Genomic DNA, 27119 nt, shown 5'->3' with positions numbered 1-27119 from the left:
CCCAAAATCCGTAGGAGACATCCAAAAGTATTCAGGAAGCAAAATCTTTGTTGTCCAGTGTTATTTCAGTGCTGAGTCCTACAGCAAGCCAGTATAGTCGTGTAGCCTTTTGGAAGAACAGAGTAACTCTAACAGGTTACTCTGAGACCCAACCGGTTCCATTTCAGAATCACACTCATTTACCCCATTGAACTTGTCCTTGCATTTACCAACTTCTGTTTGTATCCACTTATTTTCTTCCAGTCTAAGGTAGAGCTGTGAGCATTCACTATAACTCAAGCCGTGCCTGTCGTTTTGTGGGACATGGGGAATAGTCTTAAGTTTCACACTTATCTAGGCCTGTTCTGATGTTCTGATATAGCAAAAATAGCATTCCTGTTGCTTCATGCACTCATATAGACTTGAAATTTTCTACCCTGCTGTCACCTTCAGATGATGCATTAATGTCTTTTACATCACTTTCTGGATCTCTCTGTGTCCATCTCAGGCAAGATACTTCCATCCATTGCAAGCCCATGAGCTCCCACAGTTATCTTGGTTGTATTTCCTTCCACTGCCTCTTGCAATGACTCCATTACCTTAGTTCTCCTGCCTCTGTTGAAATTCCCCCAGAGATGATATTTAGCTCCCTCTGAAATGTCTTCATTCTTGATCTGTGACTGTCATAGCAGGAGGAGCACTTGACTTCATTGTATCTATTTCCCACATCCGTCCATCTCCTCGGACAGCCAGAGGTGCAATGGTCCTCTTCTTCAACACTACTATCCTTAGCATTTAATGGATCATCTTTTGCAATTTCTGCTAGCTCTAGTGAGATCCCACCACCAGATGGTTATTCCCCTTCCTTAAAGACATCACTTCATTTACAACTTATAGTTTCTTTCCCCTTTACTGGGGACATAACTACTGTACTTGTTTAGGGACCAGTCATTTAAAACTGAAATACTTGGAAGTTCTCTTTTGCAGAGGGAGCTGAATATCTAGAATTGTCTTCCCTGGTGGAAGTTGGATCATTAGAAATATTTAAAGTCGTGGTTTGATAAATATTTGATAGAATGAGGAATAGAAGGGTGTACAGAAGAGGGGCTGAGGCCACCATTATCTTCAATGGTGGTGCAGCCTTGCAGGGCATGGTGGGCTGGCCTCTACTTTTGTGTTCCATCCCCACCAACCACACTTGTCACACAACATTTCTTCCCTTCCCAACATCTAGGGACAGTCTTTCCAAATAAAGCAGCAATTAATTCATACTTCTTCCAATGTAATGTGCTGCATTTAGTGGTCACAAATGTGGTGTCACAAAGTCATCAAGTAATACACTACTATACAGGCCCCCAGCCCAGTGAGTCCATGCCCACCGTCAAAAGCAAACGCAGATTGGGTAATTAGTTTGTGGAGCACCTATTCCAATCAGCAGGAGTGATGCTGGTTGCTTGCCCCTTTAATTCTCCCATTTCATTCCTGCTCTGATCTGTCTGTCTGTGGACTCCAACACTCTAATATTGAGGCCCAATGCAAACAATGAATAGCAAACCACCTTCCATCTGAAGATATTGTAGCCAGACTTGATATTAAATGTTTCAGCTTTCGCTCACACTATCTTTCTTTATCTGTATCAGGTGAGATATCTTCTACCTTTGGCTGAGCTTTTCACTTTCCATTAGTACAGTCTGGCTTTGCTGTAAGTAAAGCAATTTAAAGACTTTTGCTACGTTAGCTAATGTAAATAGTCCCTTCTACGCAGCCTCTCACACCTTCCCTTCTACTGAGAACTAATTTGTATTCTCTCTTCCAGAATTCTGATAAAGGATCCTGGATATGATATGTTGTTTGTTTCTCTTTAACATGGGCTCTTTGACCTGCTGAGTGTTTCCAGTATTTTCTATTTTTCTTTCAGAATACATCTAAAATGAGTTCCTAATTTCACAAAGAGTGAAATTCAGTGCTTGGGACTTTGGTGCCAGACCAGTGGATCATTGCAGACATTGGAGTTGTAATATGGAATGATATCCAACAACACCTATTTAATCCTTTTTTTTTGATGTTGTTCAGTATTATAATAAATTTTCCAGTGAACCTGTTAAATTTGAAGGGATTGCCGGAAAAGGGAATCCAGTGAACCAGTCAAAATTAATGGACTATGGCAAAATTCAGCAGCTGAGCCAGATGTTTAACCATTAGAGTTTCTGGAAAATTCGAAGGTGGATTATTGGATCTTTACAGTATAAACAAGAATCCGAAGTTTTAATGTATACTTAATGTTGATAGGTTTACACTCATCCTAGTTATTCTTAGCTACATCATTGGTTGATAGAAAAATGTACTTTTGTAGTCCTGATAGATAAGTTATCTGATTCTGAACTGAGTGGATTGAGGGGTATTCCTGCCTCCTCCTTATTTTTAAAGTTTTTCTGCATTTTCAGTGCTCTGCGTAATGTTTATTTAGAATAACATAATTGTCAGAATATTTTTGAAACATTTAATGTTCAGTTTTATTGCTTAGTTTAAGGTACAATTATGTAAATACTTTGTACCTTTTTAACCAGTTTTGTTCTGACAATTAGATAAAAATGCACGTTTCACTGGCCGAAGCCCTGGAGGTTCGGGGAGGGCCATTGGAGGAAGAGGAGATTTGGGCTTTGTTAATTCAGAGTGCAGAATGTCTACATAACCTTTTTCAGAAAGGTAAGGAATTATTAAATTTTAAAGAGTTGCTTGATCTGCATTATTTAGAATTATACAGAACAAAAAGAATAGAAATGGATCACTCACTCCACTTGGTCTGTGGTCCCATAGAAAGTCCTCTAATCCTTTGTCACCTAACCATCCCTTGGATGCCTCCAAGCTACATGCCTTTCCCCAGTTCATATGTTATCCAAATGCATATTGTAACAATGCTGGGAAGAACAGCTTTATCTTAAATTCTCTATTGGATTTATTCTTGCTACTTTATAGTCTTCCATGTCCACCCACCACCTCCAAGCCTCCAGTAGGATTATTCTGTGCATCACATGCATTAAGTAATTTAAGCGTGTGAATTCTATGGAACTAATTCAATATCTAACCCACACGTTAAGCAGTAACTTTTAAATTGGACTTGCCTCGTTTAATGTGAGACAGATTAGATTAATGGCTGGGTTTGGCTTGCACTCCAGCACCATTGCTTTGTGCTGAGCAACAGTGGAGATTGACTTTGAATATTTCCTGTTAGTGCAATCACCTCACGGGATGAGGGGAGAGAGAAAGATGGTCTTGGCAATAACAGAACAAAAACCTGCTTGATTTCCATTTCTTATTTGTGTCCGAGCTGCAGCTCCAGCTATTTTAAATAAAGTTAGGTACCCATAGATTTGCTTGTGATTTCCAAGAAAGAATTTAAGTATTTTGTTAACCACTGATTTTTCAAATCTTTATCATTTTCAAAAAGTCAGGGTGGAGCACCTATGGAAAAAGAGCTGGTGATGGAAATATTAATTCTCTAAAGTAAATTAAATCCTGTGTTGATCAATATTTCTTGTGCTGCGAACTCAAGATTTCAGAACACTTGGCATACAAAATTTTGGATGAAAATCAATAGTATATTGCATCTGAGTCCTGGCCAATCTGTTACTGTTTCAAGTTTGAATGGAAGTTGAATCTTTTTTTTCACTTAGTTTTGTTCTTATTTGTGCACCTGCACACTGTAAGTTTGCATGTTCTGGTTTTCATTTTAGTGAATTTTTCAAGAATATGTCACACAAGTGAAGTGCTTGCCAGAAAATGCTTTACCACTAGAGTCTTGGATAATACGTAGAGGACAAGAATTTAATTTGGATCAGGATTTTGGAGCCTATGTGGAAAAAAAGCTACACAACTGCCAGCTATTGTATTTCTATTGTACTTCTAGCTCTGTTCCCTTTTTCCCCCCACTGATAACATGGCTGTCACTCTGCTGAGTGACTACATTATAAATATCCACAAGGCCAGTTGTGTAATTTTACTAATTCACCCTGTAGTTGGGAGCAAGGGAGTCTGAGTTCAACTTTGCTATTTGTGGGTAAAATAGCTCCATTGATTTTTGGTGTAATGTATCTCAAGCTACGTCCACACTAGACCGGATAAATTTGAAAACGTGGGTTTCGCATAAAAACAATAAGCGCCTGCACCAAGCGTTTTTGAAAATACCTCCATCCACATTAAAATGGGTATTTGGGTGAATTTCCTCCTACTGAGCATGCGCAGGACACATCTACAGAATTCACCCGTTTGGATGAGTACGCCCGACTCCGACAGTTTGGACCAAGCAACAGGTGATGGCTGCGACATGTTTGGTGTGGAATCTCACTGTGAAAGACCTGGTGCGCGTTTGTCCAGTTACAGACTAGAAAAACTTAAAAGGAAATTGCCAAACGACAGACAGCTGTTGGCTCTCGCACAGGAGGACGTAAAACTCAAAAAACAAATACTGGAGCGTATGGAGGCAACCGACAGGGAGTTCATGGACAGTATGACCCGGCTGACGAACATTGAAAAACTGACTAACTCTGTTGCAGAGGGATATGCAATGATGTGGATTAAGATGGCTCCCCCCCCAGTACTTTTCATCACCACTATATCAACCTCACAGCCACTACAATAGCCACACATACGGGCACACAGACCCCCGGGTGGCCCCATCAACATCTTCTCCACTCCCACAGAGGGGTCACCCTGGAAACATTTCCTACAGCCATAGTCTCTTCACCGATGAAAGGGACGACAGCTGCAACTAAATGCAATAAGGCTTGTTACTGGGCAAAAGTGACCTGTTACCTCATTTGTTTGCCTTTACTTTTGCCATATCTTTCTGTATTATTTTGCTGTATTTAACATGTGCAATAAAAGGAGTTACTGGGCAAAAGTGATTTTATTTTTACCTGAGTAAAAGTGAAACTTACAATTTAAAAACGCAAACACAAGGAAATCTGCAGATGCTGGAAGTTCAAGAAACACACTTAAAAGTTGCTGGTGAATGCAGCAGGCCAGGCAGCATCTCTAGGAAGAGGTACAGTCGACGTTTCGGGCCGAGACCCTTCGTCAGGACTAACTGACTGGAGCTAGAACTGACTAAGAGCTAGTGAGAGATTTGAAAGGGGGAGGGGAGATCCAAAATGATAGGAGAGGACAAGAGGGGGAGGGATGGAGCCAAGAGCTGGACAGTTGATTGGCAAAAGGGATATGAGAGGATCATGGGACAGGAGGACTAGGGAGAAAGAAAAGGGGGAGGGGGGGAAAAAAACAGAGGATGGGCAAGGGGTATAGTGAGAGGGACAGAGGGAGAAAAGAGAGAGAGAGAGAGAAAAAGAATGTGTGTATATAAATAAATAACGGATGGGGTACGAGAGGGAGGTGGGGCATTAGCGGAAGTTTGAGAAGTCAATGTTCACGCCATCAGGTTGGAGGCTACCCAGACGGAATATAAGGTGTTGTTCCTCCAACCTGAGTGTGGCTTCATCTTTACAGTAGAGGAGGCCGTGGATAGACATATCAGAATAGGAATGGGACGTGGAATTAAAATGTGTGGCCACTGGGAGATCCTGCTTTCTCTGGCGGACAGAGCATAGGTGTTCAGCGAAATGATCTCCCAGTCTCCGTCGGGTCTCGCCAATATATAGAAGGCCACATAAGGAGCACCGGACGCAGTATATCACCCCAGCTGATTCACAGGTGAAGTGTTTCCTCACCTGGAAGGACTGTCTGAGGCCCTGAATGGTGGTATGGGAGGAAATGTAAGGGCATGTCTAGCACTTGTTCCGCTTACAAGGATAAGTGCCAGGAGGGAGATCGGTGGGGAGGGATGGGGGGGGACGAATGGACAAGGGAGTCACATAGGGAGCGATCCCTGTGGAAAGCGGGGTGGGGGGGAGGGAAAGATGTGCTTAGTGGTGGGATCCCGTTGGAGGTGGCGGAAGTTACGGAGAATAATATGTTGGACCCGGAGACTGGTGGGGTAGTAGGTGAGGACAAAGGGAACCCTATTCCTAGTGGGGTGGCAGGAGGATGGAGTGAGAGTAGATGTGTCTGAAATGGGAGAGATATGTTTGAGAGCAGAGTCGATGGTGGAGGAAGGGAAGCCCCTTTCTTTAAAAAAAGGAGGACATCTCCCTTGTCCTGGAATGAAAAGCCTCATCCTGAGAGCAGATGCGGCGAAGACGGAGGAATTGCAAGAAAGGGGTGGCATTTTTGCAAGAGACAGGGTGAGAAGAGGAATAGTTCAGATAGCTGTGAGAGTCAGTAGGCTTCCAGTAGACATCAGTATATAAGCTGTCTCCAGAGGTAGAGCCAGAAAGATCTAGAAAGGGGAGGGAGGTGTCAGAAATGGACCAGGTAAACTTGAGGGCAGGGTAAAAGTTGGAGGCAAAGTTAATGAAGTCAACGAGCTCAGCATGCGTGTAGGAAGCAGTGCCAATGCAGTCGTGGATGTAGCGAAGGAAAAGTGGGGGACAGATACCAGAATAGGTTTGGAACATAGATTGTTCCACAAAGCCAACAAAAAGGCAGGCATAGCTGGGACCCATATGGGTGCCCATAGCTACATCTTTAGTTTGGAGGAAGTGGGAGGAGCCAAAGGAGAAATTATTAAGAGTAAGGACTAATTCCGCTAGATGGAGCAGAGTGGTGGTAGAGGAGAACTAGTTAGTTAGGTCTGGAATCCAAAAAGAAGCGGAGAGCTTTGAGACCTTCCTGATGGGGGATGGAAGTATATAGGGACTGGACATCCATGGTGAAAATAAAGCGTTGGGGGCCAGGGAACTTAAAATCATCGAAAAGTTTAAGAGCGTGAGAAGTGTCACGAAGATAGGTAGGAAGGGATTGAACAAGGGGGGATAAAACAGTGTCAAGGTATGCAGAAACGAGTTTGGTGGGGCAGGAGCAAGCTGAGACAATAGGTCTGCCAGGACAGGCAGGTTTGTGGATCTTGGGTAGGAGGTAGAAATGGGAAGTGCGGGGTGTGGGAACTATAAGATTGGTAGCAGTGGATGGGAGATCCCCTGAGCGGATAAAGTCGGTGATGGTGTGGGAGACAATGGCCTGGTGCTCCTTAGTGGGGTCACAATCGAGGGGTAAATAAGAGGAGGTATCCGCGAGTTGTCGCTGTGCCTCGGCAAGGTAGAGGTCAGCGTGCCAGACTACAACAGCACCCCCCTTATCGGCGTGTTTTATAGTAAGGTGAGGATTAGTGTGGAGGGAGTAGAGAGCAGAGCGTTCGGAAGGAGTGAGGTTGGAATAGGAATAAGGTGAGGTGAAGTCGAGACGGTTGATGTACACTTACAAGGAAACTTACAAAAACTTCCTTTTTTGGACTTAACATTTTCACGTCTGTGCCAAACATAAGCTACTACTTAAAAATGACATTTTGGAAGTAGTGACAATTGCATCTATTGAATGTTTGCACAAGCAATACATCAATAAAGCACCTTGTTAAATGTATAAAACGTGTCTGCATCATTGTTATCTTGTATTTCCATACAATGTTACATTAGGCTGTTACACATCTATTGCCAGAGAAGTACTTGCATAAATAGGTAAATCACCTCCGTACAAGCAAGAACAGAAAACAGGGCAAAGTGAGTATACTTATTTATTCAGTAATTAGTAAGTTATGGGTCAAAGTATTTGGTGAGTACATTTTTAACTCTTCTGGCTTCAGTCTCATTGCCATCTGTTCTGAAATTGTTAGGTTGAGCGGGGGGTTGAAATTAACGTAGACAATAAAGTAAACAACACACGCATGAAGCCGTCCGTAATTGTTGTTTGCAGTGCTGGAGGTTGCGTTCAAGAAAACAATGAAATGCCACGCTGCCTTCACCATTTGTTCTGACACGTCATGAAAGCATTTTTAAAAATAGCCGGTTATCCTGTTCACACTATGCCGGCCATTAGGCGTTTTCAGGTTTATTCACTCTGGAGAGTGTTTCTGAAAAGCTCCATTTTTGGGGGAGGAAAACGCCGTCTCAGTGTGGACGGAGGGTCAAAAAGAGAAAAAGCTTCGGTTACGGACTTAGCTGATCTAGTGTGGACGTAGCCTCAGATGTTGTGAGCAGAAATACCACAGAGGGAGAATGAGAGAAAAACAAAAGAATTAACTGAGATAAACAGCTGTAGCTTAATCATGGCATAGACCATGAGAAAAAGACCAGGCATTACTGCTCAGACATTAACCTATTGAGAATTAATTAACATTTATTTGACACCTCAGTAAGGAAAGGTAAGAAACATGAAGCAAATAGATGGAAAGTGGATTGGTTGTGCCTTTGGCAATTATTAGTATTGTTTCCCACTAACCGTGTATATCTTGTGGACTTTGAGGCTACGTCCCCACTAGGCCGGATAATTTTGAAAACGCCGGTTTTGAGTAAAAACAACAGGTGTCCACACTAAGCGGTTTTCAAAATATCTCTGTCCACATCAGACGGATATTTGGGCAAATCTCCTCCTCCTGGGCATGCGCAGGACACACAGAAAACAAGCGAAGAGGAAATGGTATACTTGGTGCGCGTTTGTCCGTTACAGAGTAGAAAAACTTGAAAGGAATTGCTCTTGGCTCTTGCGCAGGAGGACTTAAAACTAAAAAAAATACTAGAGCGTATGGAGGCAACCAACAGGGAGTTCACAGACAGTATGACCCGGCTGACAACGAACATTGAAAAACTGACTAACTCTGTGGCATTAATAAAGCATCTTGTTAAATGTATAAAACACATTAGTGTTATCTTGTATTTCCATACAATGTTACATTAGGCTGTTACACATCTATTGCCAGAGAAGTACTTGCATAAATAGGTAAACCATCTTCATACAAGCAAGGACAGAAAACAGGACAAAGTGAGTATACTTATTTATTCAGTAAGCTATGGGTCAAAGTATTTGGTGAGTACATTTCTAACTCTTCTGGCTTCAGTCTCGTTGCTGTCTGTTCTGAAATTGTTAGGTTATGTGGGGGGTTGCGTTCAAGAAAACAATGAAATGCCGCGCTGTGGCCATCTGTTCCGGCACGTCTTGACAGTGTTTTTAAATAGTCAAAAAAGCTCATTTTACAATTTAACTCTCACGCCGTTCACACCAATTGCACGTTATAACAGCCATACGGCAGTGCTTGCGCAATCCCAAGCAGAAGCAGAAAAAACGTTGTTGTGGTGTTGTCATGACAGCGTTTTTAAATCCCTCTGTTTACCCTGTATACACTGCAACGGATATTAGGCGTTTTCAGATTTATTCACTCTGGAGATTGTTTCTGAAAATCTCCGTTTTCGGGGGATGAAAATGCCATTTCAGTGTGGACAGGTCAAAATGAAGAGAAAAAGCTTGGTTTTCAAAATTATCCGGTGTAGTATGGATGTACTCTGAGATGATTTTGCTTTTCAGATGAACTTGGTTTTCTAGTTGAACAAACTCAATCAACAACTTGTTTTTGTAATTTGGACAAATGAATCAACTTGAATTCAGGTTGGGCTCCTTTTAAGAATTCCAGAGCTGCATCTCCTAATGTGTGAATTAGCTACTATTTTAAATGAATTATATGTTTTGTGAAACAACGTATATTCTAGACAATTGGATAATGCACCTAATCATAGTATATCTTCTAACAATGGTCGTTATTGCAGGTGCAAACTACTTGTTACCCTTGGACAATTCAAATAAAAACATCTTTTAACAAGTTTTCTCTACTTTGTATTTACTAGACCTTTTGATTAATTGAGAGAGGAAAGCAGATCAGAAGTCAAATAGTTTGTTGTTATTAATCTCCAAAGTATATGAGCGCAAGAGTAAGGGTATCTTGCTGCTTATAGGGGTCCCTTGAGACCACACTGGAATATTATGTATAGTTCTGGCCTCTCTCCCTAAGAAAGCATGTGCTTATGAAAGCATGAGTGAACTGAAGGTTAAACAAACTGACCCAAGTAATCTGATTAAACTCTACCTTATTTTTGTAGCACTTTATAGCCTAGATGCTGGTATCAGTGTATCCTGTATGTGCTGCCCAGAACCAGAGGATCACAATGTCAGAGTAAAGGGTCAACAATTCAGGATCAGACTGCAGAGTGTAGTGAATTTTTGGAATTCTGCTCTGGGTAGAAGTATTTTTAATTATCTACTCTTATCCCTCTATTGGCTATTTCCCCCACCCCCGATCACCACCACCAGACTCTTCTTATCCGAGGAAAACAAATACAGCTTATCAGATATCTCCTCAAAACTGAAAAGCTGCAGATCAGGGAAAATCCTGATGAATTTCTTCTGCACACCAGTCACGACTTCCTGGTATGGTGATCGGAATTCCAGCTGCCACTTAACAAACACTTTTATAAGGTTATACTATATAATTGCCCTTCTCTTGTGTTCTAACCTCAGCTAATGAAGACAGGAATCATGTGTGCGTTCTTCATCACCTTATTTATCTGTGCTACCACTTTCAGGGAATCCTCGACTTGTAAGCCATGGTCCCTCTGTTCCTCAATGTTTCCTAGGGCCCTAGCTTTCACTGTGTTGTCCTCTCAAAATGTACATTTTACACTTACTGGGATTAATTTCCATCTGCCCTAATCCTGTCCATTTACAAAAAACGATCAGGTTCATCCTGTGACCTACCCTCCTCATTATCAACAACATAACTATTTTCATGTTACCTGCAAATTTACGCAACTGATAATATGCTGCATATCCATGGTTGATTGTCAGGGTGGTAGAGAGTGGATGACACCCCCCCCCACCCCCCAGGGTCAGCGAGTTGTCAACAGGCTCCATAGTTAGAAATCCGATGACCTCCGGGGTTCATGAGTCGGTGAGACTGTAGAACGAGGCCCAGTGTTTGGGTTCCTGCCATCGGCCAGTCAGGAATTTGAGGCCTGGTTATTAGTGATCGACATGTCCTGGTATTGATGCCAAGGATCGAGGTCCGAGGGTGAATTGGGACCCTAAAAGCCAAGACCCGTTGGCTAGGGCCAAGTCTGTGAATTTCTGGGGGTCCGCTGGGGAGGTCGAAGCTCGGTGTCTGCAGGCCCAAGTTTGTGTCTGCTGGAGGCTGGTGCTGGGATTAAAGAGCTATATGTGCATGGCTGGTACAGAGGAATGGGGTTTGTTTTTGCTGTTGCCTGTTAGTTGTGTATGTGTTGTTCTTGCAAGCATTGTGGGGTATGCGATGTTGGCACAGGAATGTGCGGCGACCGTTGGGTGTATGTTTCAATGTACACATGGCAAATAAACTTGAATCTTGCATTGATGACCAAACCACAAATGCATTTGACAAACTGCAAGGGTCCAAACATCAATCCTTATGGTACACCACTGATTACAGGCTTCCAATCACAAAAGCAACCTTCTATCATTGTCCTCTGCCTTCCATTACTGAGACAAGTTTGGATTCAATTTGCCAACCTGTCTTTGATTCCATAGGTCTATCATTTCTCCAGCCTTACATAGGAACCATATCAGAAGCCCAAGTGAACACCGACCACATCAATCGTACTGCTCTCATTTAAACAGTTTGTTTTGTTACGTAACCGGCAACAATGAATATCAATCGAGACAGGTTATATAAAAACAACCAAACATTTATTAAACACGGATAAATAATTAAAAAAAACAAATGAAAGCCTTAACCAGAAGTTAACCGCTATGCGGCCGTTCAACAAATCATCACTCGGCACTGGTTCTTAAAGCGTTAAATGCTAAAACAGTTCTTAAAGCAGTAAAGTCAGATACAGTTCTTAAAATGGTAAATTCGAAAGTCCAACAGATTTGTACATTCAATTGGGAGAGACTTCTCTGGAGAAGCATTTCTTCATAGACGCGACTTTCCTGCTGGTTCTGTCCAAAGGATTCACAATGAAGGAAATAAACAGCTTAAAACAACTGACCTTAATTTCTTCTAGAGAGCAAATCCCGTATGAACTACCTTGCTCTTTTGGCAAGAGTTATCTTCGATGCAGGTCGCTACTTCAACGAAGATTCAATGAGGTCGATCCTTTATTAAACTGCCGAACATTCCCGACTTCTCTTAATCCTTCATATCCTGTACTTAGATAAAGTCTTCACTCTCCAATACTGCTGGAAAAAGGTACATCAACACATCTAGCAAAAATTGCCAGTCCAGCACTATTGTACCTTACAACAGAATGTAACACTCCATTTTAAAAATGAAACTGCATCATAAAATAAATACGCAACAGAAACGGAGACAGACTAACATTCTAGCTGGAAAACTAAACCAAAAACTGAAAACTAACTACGTCATCTGAGGTCTCCCCTTTTATACCCGTGGTGAACAGGTCATCACGTGACCTCACATTGGTGGGAAAATTACATCAGGTGACATCCAAAAGACCATTACATCATTCTCACAAGATCTCCTTGAGGTATGTAAGTAACAGTTTTACCTTTCAACAAGTCAGTCAATGTAATTAAATTGGATCAGTCCTAGCACAGTCATACTGGCCATCTTTGAAAAATCTCTGCCTTTCTAAGTCTAGATTAATCCTGTCTCAGAATTCTTAAAATAAAAAATACTTTCCTTCTGACATTGGATCTTATTGAACAATGGCGCAGGCACAAGGAAAGAGTGGCCGACTCCTTGTATTTGTTTTTATCTTGTAGTTTGGTGAAGTGCACATGATTACTGTGGGTTATGTTGCACTCCACTTAATATCAGTTTCAATGTAGTCATGGACTGTCAGATATTCATACCTTTCTGGGGTCAACTCAAAGTACATTAAATGAAAGCAGTTTAGAAAAATTACTAAGTAGGTAATGCAGGCTCAATTGCTAATGTTCTCCTTGGGAGTATCTGCTTATCTCCTCTGTCTTGATAATTGTACACTTGATTTGGATCAGAAGGCAGTCATATAACATTAACTCCAAGCCTCTGACAATTAGTGACACTTCTGTACTTTAATACATTGTAAAACAAGTTTTGGCTTGATGATAGCCCCAGTGTGAGAAGAAATTTTGGTGATTTGTAAGGGAAGAGCAAGAGTTTCAGTCATGAAATCTAGCAGTAATGATTTTTCAAAGAACTAGAGAAATTAACCATTTAAGCCAGATATAAATTCCTACAAGTGTTCCACCTGACGTTCAGCTGATTATGGGGCTGGAAAGCAGGCAGAGTGTGGATTGGAAGGAAGTCGGGCATTGGGGAACTTTGGGGGAGGGATGACGTTTGATGGGAAAAGACGTCTCACACTGAGGCTAAGCCTGGGAACTAGTGGGTGAGAAAATGATAATCTGCCTGTTCTCTGCCTTCTCCACTACCAGAGTGGAAGCCAAATGCAAATTATATATTCATATTTCACTTGGGTTATCTGCCAATTTATATGGCAGTATTAAAAATTTTAAATTTTTGAATGTCAGGAAATTCACTTCCCCTGTGTTCCATTGTTCCTTTCCTACTCCCATCAGCCCATCCAGTGTCAACTCTCCCTTTGTTCACTTTTTCTATTCTTTCCCTCTTCCTCATCTGGTTCCATCTCTGTCTCAATATTAAGCTTCTGTTGACCCCATCCTGAATATCCCGGTCTAGTTCCACCTTTCGTCTTCCAGTCTTCCTCTTACTTCCATGTACTGGCTATCTTCCCTCTACGCTTTCAGTCCTGATGTAGAATCTCAAGCTGAAACATTGACTATCCTTTTCCCTCTACAGGTGCTGCTCTACCCAGTTCTAACAGCAAACAATGAAACTGATGAGTGAGCCGCCTCCTGCCTCCTATCAGCACCATTAAGTTGCTTCAGTGAATGAACTAATCAGTCCTACCTTGCTTCAGTTGCTGGATTTCCTGAATTCTAGGAATTTCAGCAGCAAGTGATGAAAGTCAAATTTCATTTCAATGGGAGAACAGTGCCTCCAAGACATTTTACTTCTTGATCTGCCTCTGGAGAGAAGTGGCTGCTCCCTGACCCATTTCTATTAAAAGAGCAAACGGACGAGTTGTGTGTGTGTGTGGGTTCCCATATGTTCAGCTGAGCTTTAATTGAGTGGTTTATTTAGTAAATGCAGTTCCTGTGAGGAACACAGCGCAATCTCTAGATCCCTTGCATTGCCTTTATATTTTGAATTAGAATGTTGCAATTAATTTGGTATTCTGAGGAAAAGATTCCCGCATTTTTGGTATAATTATTTATTGGAATATCTTAGTGACCAGAAATACCAAAAGTATTGGAACAGTGTATTTCCAAATACATTGGATTCTAGTTAATTGTGTCTTCAGTTAATCAGGGCAATGGCTTATTTCAGGGCTCCCCAGCCATTTTTGCACTGCAGACCGGTTTATTATTGACAATATTCTTGCAAACCGGCCGACCTGGTGGGGGGGAGGGGTGGTGGTAGGGTTGCCAACGGACAAGAGTAGCAGTCAAATACGTTGTTTACCCCGAGAAAGACTACAATGACCATGAAGCCTTGCACGGGCACCAGTGCGCATGCGTGTACGTGCCGATTTTTTTTCTACAAATTGTCTTTGGTGATTCTGACCGGGGGTTGGGTGGGGGGTTAATCACGACCGGAATATAGGTGATAAGTGGCTAATACACTCAATTTCCTTTCTAAAAGGGTTTATCTAACGAATTTAATATTGAACACACAGCGCATATTTTCTTCGCATGAATATAGTGATAAGTCAATTATAAGTCACTTATAAGTTAATAGCATCATAACATTTTAAGTAACGTTTAGATATTAAACACACATCCCGTATGAACGTATAAAATCATTGCAACACACCAATGTCGCTGTATCAGTGGGAGCTCTGGGCTTGTTTCCCTACAACAAGATGGTGCCATCGAGGGGTGACGGGAGACAATGATACTTGAAGGGGGTTCCTTATGTCCAGTCTATTCCGCAATCTAGTTTTCATTGCATTCATTGCAGAGATGTGTTGGAAATGGAAGTAACGTTTTCAGTGCTTTCGTGACTATCTCAAGATATATTTAGCCTTGACTTTGATCAGGAATGCTGGCAGAGATGTTATGTCAAACATACTTTTCAGCCTGCTGTCACTTGCAAGCTCGAGGAGTTGATCTCCTTCCCCTGCTGACATGGATGACGCGTGGGTAATGACCTCGTGTGCGTTCAACCTCAGCAGTGGGTGTGACAGGGAATGAGGAAGGGTGCAGCTGACTCATATCGCCAAATCATATCGTTTCCTCGTAGCCCAGTAGCACATGCTTTGTGGCCTGGTGGTTGGGGACTGCTGGTTTATTTGGCACTACTCTTAAAGAACAGAAACTAATGGAGAAAATTGTCATGATTCGCTTTGTTTATTTGGGACACAATGCCACGTAATTGGGGCAGGAGACTGTTGCTGAACAGGTTCTTACTAGTATCTTACTAGTACTTGTGCGCACTTGTGTGCCTGTTGGGATGCTACACCATGCTCAGAACGAACAGTTTTTAGATAGCGTCAATTGCATGTGTTTGTGTTCAAAAACCTGTGATGATTTTTGTCACTGATAGTTGGAAAGAAATAAGCAGCAAGACAAATCAAAACAGATTTGCTCATGTGGTTTCAAACATTCAGGCTTGGAGATGCCAGAAATGGCCCGGAGTGAAAATGAAACCATTTAACTACTTCAACAAGTTATGAACTATGATAAATTTGAAGGTATCAACAATCATCTTGAATGTTGCAATGAAAATGAAGATTTGGAGGATGCAATCATCTACAGCATTTTATGAAGCCAGTTCTTATCTGTACTAGGTGCCTGTGCTGATTTTGTTCATTGCATACACTGAACAAATTCCTCCAGTAAATATTAGGAACTGATAGTTTTATTTCACACTGTAATAGTGTAACACTGTAGTACTGTTGGTGGCATTATAACTTGTTCTGCATTTCATGTAAGTAATTTGTTACTGTCTTTTTCTGTATACCTTTTTAACTATTTCCATGAAACTTCGGCAAATTGGGACAGTCGCTTAACTGGGCCAAAATGTTCTGGTTCTGATGTGTCCCAATTAAACAGAATCCACAGTATGAGTGGCAACATAAAAGATAACTGGAGATATTTACGTCCTTGTTCTTTTTCTGCTGCCTGTATAAATGGTTCCATTCATGAGAATACGCTCTGTTCCTCAAAAAAATTGTAAATATAACAAGGTGCATTAACTCTGCAGCTTTTATTATATCAAATGCCATGACTGCTTTAGATCATTTAATTATTTGTGATGAAACCAGAACAGCAGGCCAGTATGGGTGAAATGCAAATAACTAGCTCCTGTCCTGTTATGTGGTATCATGTTCTCATTGTTATACTCGATTTTGAAACACCGGTCCTATTTTACTCTTTTCCCCCAAATGCCATTAAACGTTCCTTTTTAAAAAAAAATGTTTATTTGAATTCCGCTTCTATCATTGGTTACAGTAGGACATGCAAACTAAAACAGTAGTCTTCCAAGTTTTTCACTTGCTCTGTCTGTGGTAATTTAAACTTTTCATCAGCTTGTCACTAAGCAGTTAGACTTCTGGTTTCACTCTAAATTCCAAGAGGCGGAGTGAGAAGGTGGGAGTGGGTAGTGTCTGGGGTTAATTTGAGGGGGGGGGCGTGGTTAGCATGGAGAGTTGATGATTGGAACTTCAGTTTCAGTTTTCCAGACTCCTGGTATTGGTGAATCACTTTCCAAAATCTGGATTCCACATTTCGGCTGCACTTTAAGTTGTTTACAAGATGTTGCTGATTGCTTTCCCATGTTTGCAGTCCACCATCAATAAAGTTTGAAGCACACCTGGTTCAGACCAGATCCGAATGGGGTGTGAACATCTGATCATGTGTGCTGTCGCTTCAAATGTTGTCAGTGATTTTATTTTCCAATGGAGATTATGAACTATATACTCAGTTGTATAGTGCAATTCATTTGTGCCTTTGCAACCATTTGTGTGCATTTTGACTGCTGTTCAAAATAATATTTATGTATCTCTCGATGCTTGTTAACAGAGAATCTTGCATTGCATGCTCAAATGTGTAGTCTACATAGTAAGCAGTGGTGATAAACCTTGGGCAATAATCCTACTACACTGGGCTTCATTGAACTACTTAACATGCGGTGAAGGGAGGGGGCCTTACATCTGGGCTTTAAAATGATCTTTGTTTTCTTGAATGGATTGGATTGATTTGAGGAGAGGAAATGTCCAGATGCTGGAAATCCGAGTAACACACACAACATGCTGGAGGAACTGCAGGCCAGGCAACATGCGTGCCAAAACGTCGACAGTACTCTCTTTCCATAGATGCTGCCTGGTCTGCTGAGTTCCTCTAGCATTCTGTGTGAATTGAGGAGGAGCTCATTTGTGCTGAGTGTGCTAAACCTTGGAGCTGCCAGGTTCACAATATTTTACACTTGTCATTAAATTGAATATCACCAAATCTTTGAGCAGTAAGCTGCTTTAAAAGTGCTCTCACTGGGCCACAACCAGGAAGATGTGGGAGGGCTCTAAGACAGCTTGCCAAGTGACATAGGCAGAAGGAGGAGGGGGAGAAATGGTCTGGCAGTAACCTTGTTAATAATTTCAAAACAACGTCACTGAGATATATCACACGCTGCAGGCAAGGATCTGTCAGTGTGCTGGTGCTTAGAATGCAGGTGGGATAAAGGTCACAGTGGTCTGAACTACTTGGTCCCTGTTTCATTCCATGCAGTGGCTGGTGACGTACTTCACTATTGCATGAAACCATGGCATTCATGATGCAACTGAGAGGGGAATTCATCCTTCTAGAAGAGGACCGCAGACAGGGAAGTCATGAGAATTTCCTTAGACAGTAGTCTTCCTGTAGCTTGCACATGCATAAAACCCTAGCTGTTCATTAAAAATGTAGTCGCTCTCTGAAAATACAAATGGTTGGTGACCACTGCAAAAAAAAATCTTTATGATTAATGATGTGTACCCAGGAAGGTCCCGTGAATTATTGCAGCCTACTCTCCCTACTGCATAAATGCCGTTTTGCCAGATGAATGGATGAGTTCTGAGAAATTAAAACCATACTATCTGATTCTTCTTTTGAGCACCAGGCATAACGAATTGCCATGCAATCAAGCCATAGGGCCAATACGAACAGACCTTGTCCTGGCATCGGCTGGGATCCTCAGAAAGACTGTCATTGCACTCCACAACGAATCCTACTTTATGTGTCTTACGAAATCTGCCCATAATGAGGGCAGTGTTCTTGATAAAATTTCACAGGTTACTGTAGAATATTATCAAGAAAGAAGCATAATGAAAATTTTGATAGGGGTGAGTCTTATCCTTATGGTTCAGACCAGGAGCTCCACCAGTGAATATGAGCTCAGACAAAGTTATTCCTTTCTTGCCTTTCTACTGGATTTTTCCAGTTTTCAGATAGGTAGCTTTTGATGCTGCCATTGTGACTTCTAATGATCATGCTCTACTGGAAGGAGTCCAATCATTTCCCTATGACATTCAGAGGTATTACCATTCTTTGTCCACTGCTAGAGAAATCATGAGCTCACGGCATCGTAAAAATGGCCAAAGCCGGGCATGTAATTGGAATGAGTGCACAAGTATGTCAGGCTGGGTATCTTTGCAGAGGTCATCTGCAAACTGTTTCAGAAATTGAATATTCACCACTAAAAATGGAGTAGCTGAGATACAAAACTATTAAAAATATTAGTGGATCATGAAAACCTCTTTGTGTCAGCTTCCCAAAAGTTTCAATAAGTTTCTGGCTGTTTCCTACCTGTTCCCCCAAATTTTAATTGCTTAGTAGCCAAAAGCATGCATCAATGTCAACGTTAAATGCATTTGAAGCCTGAGCATCAGAAAATATATAACTCCAATCCACCCCCCTGCAAAATAAAGAAATGTATTCCCATTCACAGTCCTAAATGGCTCACCCTTATCAGGCAACTGTGTTGACTAGTTTTAGACAATCAGCTTCTATCCTCATTTCCTCTTGGAGTTTGCATATTTCAATGAGTTTGCTTCTCATTCTTCTAAACAAGTTATTAATAACTCTCCTTACTCAATCGTAGGACCACCTGCTCTTTCCCAGGAATCAGTATGGTGCTGTACTGTTTCCAAGCCAATTAAATACTAATTGAGTATGGGAAATATGGTAGTGGGAATCTTGCAATTTATCCGCTGATCTTTGGGGTTTTGTTCCTGGAGTTGAATTTCCAGTAACATCATCTGGAGTAATACTTCACTTTTGTTTAAGAGTGGAAATCAGAAAACCTATCTTCAGCTGTCAGGTGCTTGCTGTTGTCATATTTGGCCTGATATTCTAGCACAAAGTGCTCTCCAAGCTGTGGAACAACTTCCAATCGTAGGTGAACACCATCCCAAAAGATACGGGTATGACTTTACTAACTAGAATGAGTTATACTTGATTGGTGCACAGCACCCTTGAACTTGCACTAATATGGGAAAGAACTACAAGATTGGAAATGTTTAATTTGGTGTGTATACAACCTTCAGAAGTGAGCACCACCAGGACAAACTGGCTGTGGTCTCCTGACGTTGTTATTTTAATGGAAGTTTGCAGGGCAATTGAAGTTTAATGTTTGTACACTGCAAGAATCATTTTCCAATAGAATACTTTGAAACCAGGGTAATAAACACCTTTGAAGCCTAATGTATTTCCTGCCCCTGATTACATTTAGTAATGTTTCGCAACTTCTCTGTACACCTGTACATGCAGCTCTCATGAGAAGTTTATTGATAAAATGAAATAACAGGGAAAAAAAGATTCACAATCCCTGTTACTGTGAGATAACACCTGAAGTGTTAAGCAAACATTATGAAAACACAACAAAGATTAAATTAAAATCTGTTGGGAAACTTAGTGGCTAGGTGGTTCCTTTTGACGCATTCACCATCAGCCGAGATGCACCACAAGGCTGTGTGCTTAGCCCCCTGTTCTACTCACTTTATATTTATGATTGTGTGGCTAGATACAGCCCAAATTCCATGTTTAAGTTTGCCGACAACACCACCGTTATTAGCAAAATCAATGGTAGTGATGAATCGGTACACAGGAAGGGAGACTGAAAATTTAATTGAATGGTACCACAACAACAACAACCTCTCACTCAACATCAGCACAACCAAAGAGCTGTTTATTGATTACAGAAGGAAGAAGCCAGAGGTCCATGAGCCAGTCCTCATTTGGAGACTAGAAGTGGAGAGGCTCAGTAACTTTAAATTCTTTGGCATCAGTTTATCAGAGAAGCTGTCCTGGGACCAGCATCTAAAGAAGGCTAGAAATCTTCATAGATTTGGTATGTCACCGAAAATTTTGGCAAACTTCCATAGATGCACAGTGGGCAGTATCCTGACTGGTTGCATCATGTCCTGTTATGGAAACACTAGTGCCCAGGAACTGAAACAGCTGCAGAAATTGGTGGATATAGCCCAGTCCATCACAGGCAAAGCTCTCCCACTATTGAGTACATTTTATTGGAGTGTAGCCACAAAAGAGCAGCATCCATCATCAAAGACTCCCACCATTCAAGTCATGCCATCTTTTTGCAACTAATATCTGGCAGAAAGTACAGGAGCCTTGGGTCCCACAACACCAGATCCAGGAACACCTATTCCTGAACCAGAGTTTCTAACTCACTCATCACAGCTCGAAGTGATTTCACTACCTACAGACTCATTTTCAATTACTCTTTACAACTCATATTGTCATGTTTATTTTTATTTGCAAGATTTGTTGACTTTTGCACATTGGTTGTTTGTCAGTTTTTGTCTGTTTATGTATTTTTTCATAAAAATTGTATTTTTTCTTACGCTTGCAAGGAAATGAATTGCAAAATAAATGTATAGTAACATACGCATAATTTATTTACTTTGAACTTTTGAAGAAAAAATTATGAACATTTCAGGTCAGTAATATTTCTTGATAATGCCATGTATCAGATTGTCTTAGGCTGTTGTGGTGCTGCCTAAAATAAGACTTATTTTTGTAAGTAAAGCAGATCAGTTTACATGTTTTTATTAACTTGGTAAAATTGTCTATGATTGTAGAATTTGCTCTGCTCTGCAGTATGTAGAAATCAAAGATTTGCATTGTTGTGTGAATGATTTAGCAATGCAAACAGACTCTTGTATTGTGCATTTAAATTGATAATCTACTTTGTTTGAGTGCCACTCTGCAACTCTAATTGCATCAAGACAGTCTGGACAATTATCTTCACTGCTGCCTCAATGCTGCTTTTGTAGTTGTCTGGCAAGCTACATGCTTTGAGTGGGTGGGGGTAGTTTTCCAGTGATATGGTGCCCCCTTTACCTTGCATTGCTCCTAGTATCATAGTCATTAGCAGTATAGTTTATTTGTAGTCTGGCAAATGCAAACAATAATTTAACCCAGGATTGAAACTTTGGAGAACTTCTAATTTTTTTTTATATAGTGCATGTCAGAGAACTGATCTTTTGCAGTGTTTTTATATTTGTTTAGTTGATATCTTTAAACAAATAAGCATGAAATATTCTTACTGATTTTCAGGCCAAGCAGTACTTTCAGACACCTGCATAAACGGTCATGTATACTTTTGCATTTCGTTGTACTTGGGCAAGATTGCTAATTTTCATAATCAGATTTCACTTTAGAAGGGAACTTGGTTCAGATGGTGGAAGGAGAGTAAGATGTCCAGCTAGACATTTCCTGAACAAAGTAATGTATAGTTAGCTATTGTGCAATTTTATTGATTGCGTTCACTGGTGAATTAAATGCAAGCCAACATGCATGATGATTTTTCCAGGAGTCATATCATTTGTGCACAGACACTAGATTTCAACTGCAGTCTGGCCAGCCCTCATCTATAAATAGTTAGAGAGGATGAGCTTCCCTGGGGAAAAAAATATTACCCCTGTAATTTTAAACCTTAGACGTATTATTATATACAATTTGCGATCTCAATTATATTTTAATATACAGGAGGGGTGCACTGTAGCATAGCAGTTAGTGCATTGCTTTACAGCTCTAGCTGCAAAGTTCATTCTAAATTGTAATGACCAGAGTGTGCAAAAATCTTTTGCTGTGCAACTTTTTGCCCAGTGATAACAACATGTGCGCACTGAAATTTATTTGTAGAATTATTCATTTTAACAGCTAGTAAAGGGCTTTGAACTTTGATCTCCTCTGGGTTTGATCATTTTCACTCTCATTCATCTGCACTCTCACAAAACATAAGTAGCAGGCTTTCAGTGGGTAAGAAGGATTTTTTTTGCCAAATCGCTTGCACACCGTCCATAAGTGATTTGTTTGCTAAATGATGCTTTTAAAAACTCAAGTTTCCACTTATAAATTCTCGAGCAATTTTTGCAACAGGACAATACACACAACTAGCTCCAGTTTCTGTACTGTACATAAATATTCAGACATCCCACCCTGCAAAAACTCATTTCAGGGAGGTATCACCACCATTTCAGGGAGGTAGCACCCCGCCCCACCCCCGCCCGTCAACCTCCAAGGGTGTATGTAAGACTTTGTTCAATGATTTTGTCTAATCTGTAAACCAAGTTGGGTATATACAGCAAATGTGACATTAAAATATGTACTTATATTACATTTTATTATCATGTTTATTCTATTACAACTTTAAGCAAGTCTACAGGGAGTTTGGCCTCATGACGTAGGACATCAATAGCGTAGCTCCTTAGCAGCTAGCCAGCTAGTTTAAATAATGTTAGCTATGCTGTAATGACACCTGTTAAGCTCACCTCAACATGTCTTTTACATTTTAACCCACCATGGGCAATAGAAAAGTCACTGTTGCAAACAGTGCAGCGAGCAACACTGTCATTATTTTTGAGGTTGACTGTAAAGCCCGCCCACAGAGAAAACTGATAGGTCTACTTAGCAGGGGTCCCCAACATTTTTTGCACCGCAGACCGGTTTAATATTGACAATATTCTTGCGGACCAGCCAACCAGGGGGTGGGGGCGGGTGTTAATCACGACCGGAAGATAGGTGATAAGTCAATAGTATCATAACATTTTATGTAACGTTTGGATATTAAACACACAGCGCATATTTTCTCCGTATGAACATATAAGATTATTGCAACACATCAATATCGCTGAATCAGTGCGAGCCCTGGGCTTGTTTTCCTGCAACAAGACGGTCCCATTGAGGGATGAGGGGAGACAGCGATACTCGAAGGGGGTTCCTTATGTTCAGTCTATTCCGCAATTTAGTTTTCGTTGCATTCATTGCAGAAAACTCCACTTCGCAGCAATATGATGTTGGAAATGGAGGCAACGTTTTCAGTGCTTCGTGGCTATCTCAGGATATTTAGCCTTGACTTTGATCCAGAATGCCGGCAGAGATATTATGTCAAACAAACTTTTCAGCTCGTTGTCATTTACAAGCTCGAGGAGTTGATCTCCTTCCCGCGCTGACACGGATGATGCGCAGGTAATGACCTCGCGTGCGTTCAAGTTCAACAGTGCGTGACAGGGAATGAGGAAAGGTGCAAATGACTCATATTGTTTCATATCGCCAAATCATATTGTTTCCTCATGGCCTGGTGGTTGGGGACCACTCTTAGCACGAAGGGAGACCAATCACGATGCTCGCTCTCCCTCTCCCTCTCAAAAAAATCTATTTCCGGGATATTGTATATAATTTCTGGGCGTCAGGGAGCCACTATCGATATGCGGGAGATCCCGGATCTTCCGGGAGAGGTGGGGTGTCTGAATATTTCTCATGGCTGCACATTCCTGATCCCATAAGCTTTCGGTGTAGCTGTTTCTACTGCTTCAAGATTCAGGATTCATTTATTATCAAAGAACGTATAAATTATAGAACCTTGAGATTTGCTTGCTCACAGGTAACCACAAAGCAAGAAAACCAAAACAACCCAATTTTAAAAAAGGAATAAAAATAAAAGACCAACATCCGATTTGCAAGAGAAAGAAAAATAAATAAAAATTATGCAAACATTTCAAGTGAACAACAGCATTCCGAACCAAAATTGAGTCCTCAGACCCGAACCCTGGAGCAGCCTGGAGTAGCCCCAAAGCCTCGCTTATCATTTCATCATATTAGCGGGCATAGGCCACAGCAGCTGGGGCAGTCTTCATAGCCTCAGCACCATGGAGATGACCATTGCAGAGAACGAGCGAAATCAGTTCCTGCCCCGACCAACACCTTGTCTTTTCAGTCTATCTGGGCCAGTGTTTAAATTGACCCAACAACGAAACAGCAAGAAGCTCCATGCCCTGGAGAGAGGAGAGAACATCACGGAGAGCTTGCAAAACCAGCTTTCGCCTTCAAACTGGGCCGGCGTTTAAATGATCTAAATAGCGCATTGTGCCTCGCACTAGGATCCAGGCAGTATTGCTGTGAAAGGCTCTGGGCCCAGATTTCATTGCCCAGCCCAAAGCCACTCTCAAGCTCTTCAAATCAGCCATTCATTAAAATTTATTCAAATTGGTCTTCATGAAGCCAATTTGCTTTCAATGAACCAGCAGTTCTATTTGCACTTCACATCCTTTACTTCTTTGGAATTTGACATAGTGAATCAATAATTTCTTCAATAAAAATTGTATAAATAAGCCAGTTCTAAAATCTGCAGACAAATCATTGCAAACTATATGTCAGCACCGTCCGCATCAGAAATCTGAAAATGAATTGTAATTGTGTATAATCATGAAATATCCTTAACATGCCATTGGGGTAGAGGGTGACAACCTTTTGTGCACAGTTTAAATTCCTTTGTGTGCTAGTAGCAAAAGATGCGTGCACGCTCACACCTTGGAGGGAACATTGGCCAGCTGTAAGATCAGGGGTCAATTCCCACCGCTGTCTGTAAGGAATTTGTACATTTTCCCCAGGGTCACGTGGGTTTCCTCGGGGTGTCCAGTCTTCTCCGACAACCCAAAGAGACCTGGTTAGGGTTGGTGAATTGTTGGCATGCTAGGTTGGTGATAAGAGCATAGCGACACTTCCCGATTGCTCAGCACAGTTGTTGCTGATTTGATTTGATGTAAATGCATCAGGTCACGATGAGTTTGAGTACAGAGAGGAAATTAAGAACCTGGTGGCATGGTGCAAAGACAATAACCCATCCCTCAACATCAGCAAGATGAAGGAATTGGTTGTTGACCTCAGAAGGAGTAGTGGACCGCATGACCCAATTTACATCAGTGGTGCGCAAGTGGAACAGCTTTAAGTTCCTCAGGGTCAATATCACAAATGACCTGGCTTGGTCCAACCAAGCAGAGTCCACTGCCAAGAAGGCCCACCAGCGCCTTTACTTCCTGAGAAAACTGAAGAAATTTGGCCTGTTCCCTGAAACCCTCACTAATTTTTATAGATGCACCGTAGAAAGCATTCTTCTAGGGTGCATCACAACCTGGTATGGAAATTGTCCTGTCCAAGACCAAAAGAAGCTGCAGAAGATCGTGAACACGGCGCAGCACATCACACAAACCAATCTTCCACCCTTGAATCACTTTACGCCGCATGCTGTCGGAGCAGTGCTGCCAGGATAATCAAGGACACAACCCACCCAGCCAACACACTTTTCGTCCCTCTTCCCTCCAGGAGAAGGTTCAGGAGCTTGAAGACTCGTATAGCCAGATTTGGGTACAACTACTTTCCAACTGTGATAAGACTGCTGAACGGATCCTGACCCGGATCTGGGCCGTACCCTCCAAATATCCAGACCTGCATCTCGGTTTTTTTGCATTACCTTACTTTCCATTTTTCTATTTTCTATTTATGATTTATAATTTAAATTTTTAATATTTACTATCGATTTGTAATCCAGGGAGCGGGAAGCGCAGAATCAAATGTCGCTGTGATGATTGTAGTTCTAATATCAATTGTTTGGCCACAATAAAGTATAAAGTATGCTATTCTCACTGTAGGCTTTCATGTACATGTGACAAGTAAAGTTAATCTCATCTTTATTTCTTTGAAATGAGTATTGATGGTGTGAGGGAAGAGAAGTGGATGCAGTTACTATTACAAGGGAGAAGGTGCTCAAAATGCTGAAAGATCTAAGGGTACATTAGTCACCCAGCCAGATGAACTGCACTCTGGTGTTCTGAAAGAAGTAGCAAGTAGAGATTGTAGAAGCATTAGTAGTGATCTTTCAAAAAAAAATCATTGGACACTGGTATGGTGCCAGAGGACCGGAAAATTACAAATATCACTCCACTCTTTAAGAAAGGAGGAAGGCTGCAGTAAGGAAATTATAGACCAGTTAGCCTGACCTCAGTGATTGGGAGGATGTTGGAGTCAATTGTTAAGGATGAGGTTAGGAAGCATTTGGTGACACAGGACAAGACAGAACAAGTCAGCATGGTTTCCTTAAGGGACAGCCTGGCCTGTGTGTTTTTTATATAGTCCATGGTGGGGGAGTCTGGGACAAGAGGACACAGCCTCAGGATAGAGGGACATCAATTTAAAACAGAGATGCAGAAAAATTCCTTTAGCCAGAGGGTGAAGAATTTGTGGAATTTAGCACCACAGGCTGCTGTGTATTTAAGGCAGAGCTTAATAGGTTCTTAATTAGACATGGCATCAAAGGTTATGGGGAGAAGGCCAGGAAGTGGGGCTGAGGAGGAGAAAAAAGGTTCAGCCATGATTGAATGGCAGAACAGACTCAATGGGCCAAATGGACCAATTCTGCTCCTGTGTCTTATTGTCTTATTTACACTTTGACAGTTTTTCCAGACTATTTTGTGGTAGTTCTGATGGCTTGTTTGCCAAAATGGAGTAGATTTTTATTAATTTCTTGGATTCCAGTTAAATGTATTTGCATACGAATGACAAAATATGAACATTATATGCATGGAATAATGAAGTGTAGAAATTAGATTGTGTATGGATAACAAATTAACAATGGTTTTATTTTATTTAAGGAGTTGAGATCTGTAGTTGGGAACAGGGTAGTAATATTATTATTTGCATTTGCTTCAAAATCTTAAGCGTGATTTTCCCGTAAGGGTTTTTAGTGTATATCTACTTAATTATAATGTAAAGTGTATTCAAAATATTCTTAACACAAGCAAGATAAGATGTTCTTATTGTTTTGCTAGTGTTGTGTCTTGTTGTTTATATAACCATCATAATTCACTAAATAAACCAAAAGCCCGTAAGAGGAAAAAAACACTAATATTTTGAAGCAACACACATCA

At 41.2% G+C, this 27119-nt stretch overlaps 1 protein-coding gene across 3 annotated transcripts in view; it reads left to right on the top strand.

Moving 5' to 3' along the window:
* ptpn13 (protein tyrosine phosphatase non-receptor type 13) overlaps positions 1-27119 on the top strand; it is a 262225-nt gene that overhangs the window by 22886 nt on the left and 212220 nt on the right. For all 3 annotated transcript variants that reach the window (XM_063043507.1, XM_063043508.1, XM_063043506.1), the window contains exon 2: positions 2565-2685. In XM_063043507.1, the coding sequence (XP_062899577.1) occupies positions 2565-2685 (121 nt within the window). The remainder of the gene's footprint in view (positions 1-2564; positions 2686-27119) is intronic.

The sequence above is a fragment of the Mobula hypostoma genome, chromosome 3 (assembly GCF_963921235.1).
Source record: "Mobula hypostoma chromosome 3, sMobHyp1.1, whole genome shotgun sequence".
Classification (NCBI taxonomy): domain Eukaryota; kingdom Metazoa; phylum Chordata; class Chondrichthyes; order Myliobatiformes; family Myliobatidae; genus Mobula; species Mobula hypostoma.
This window is presented reverse-complemented; position numbering and strand designations above follow the sequence as displayed.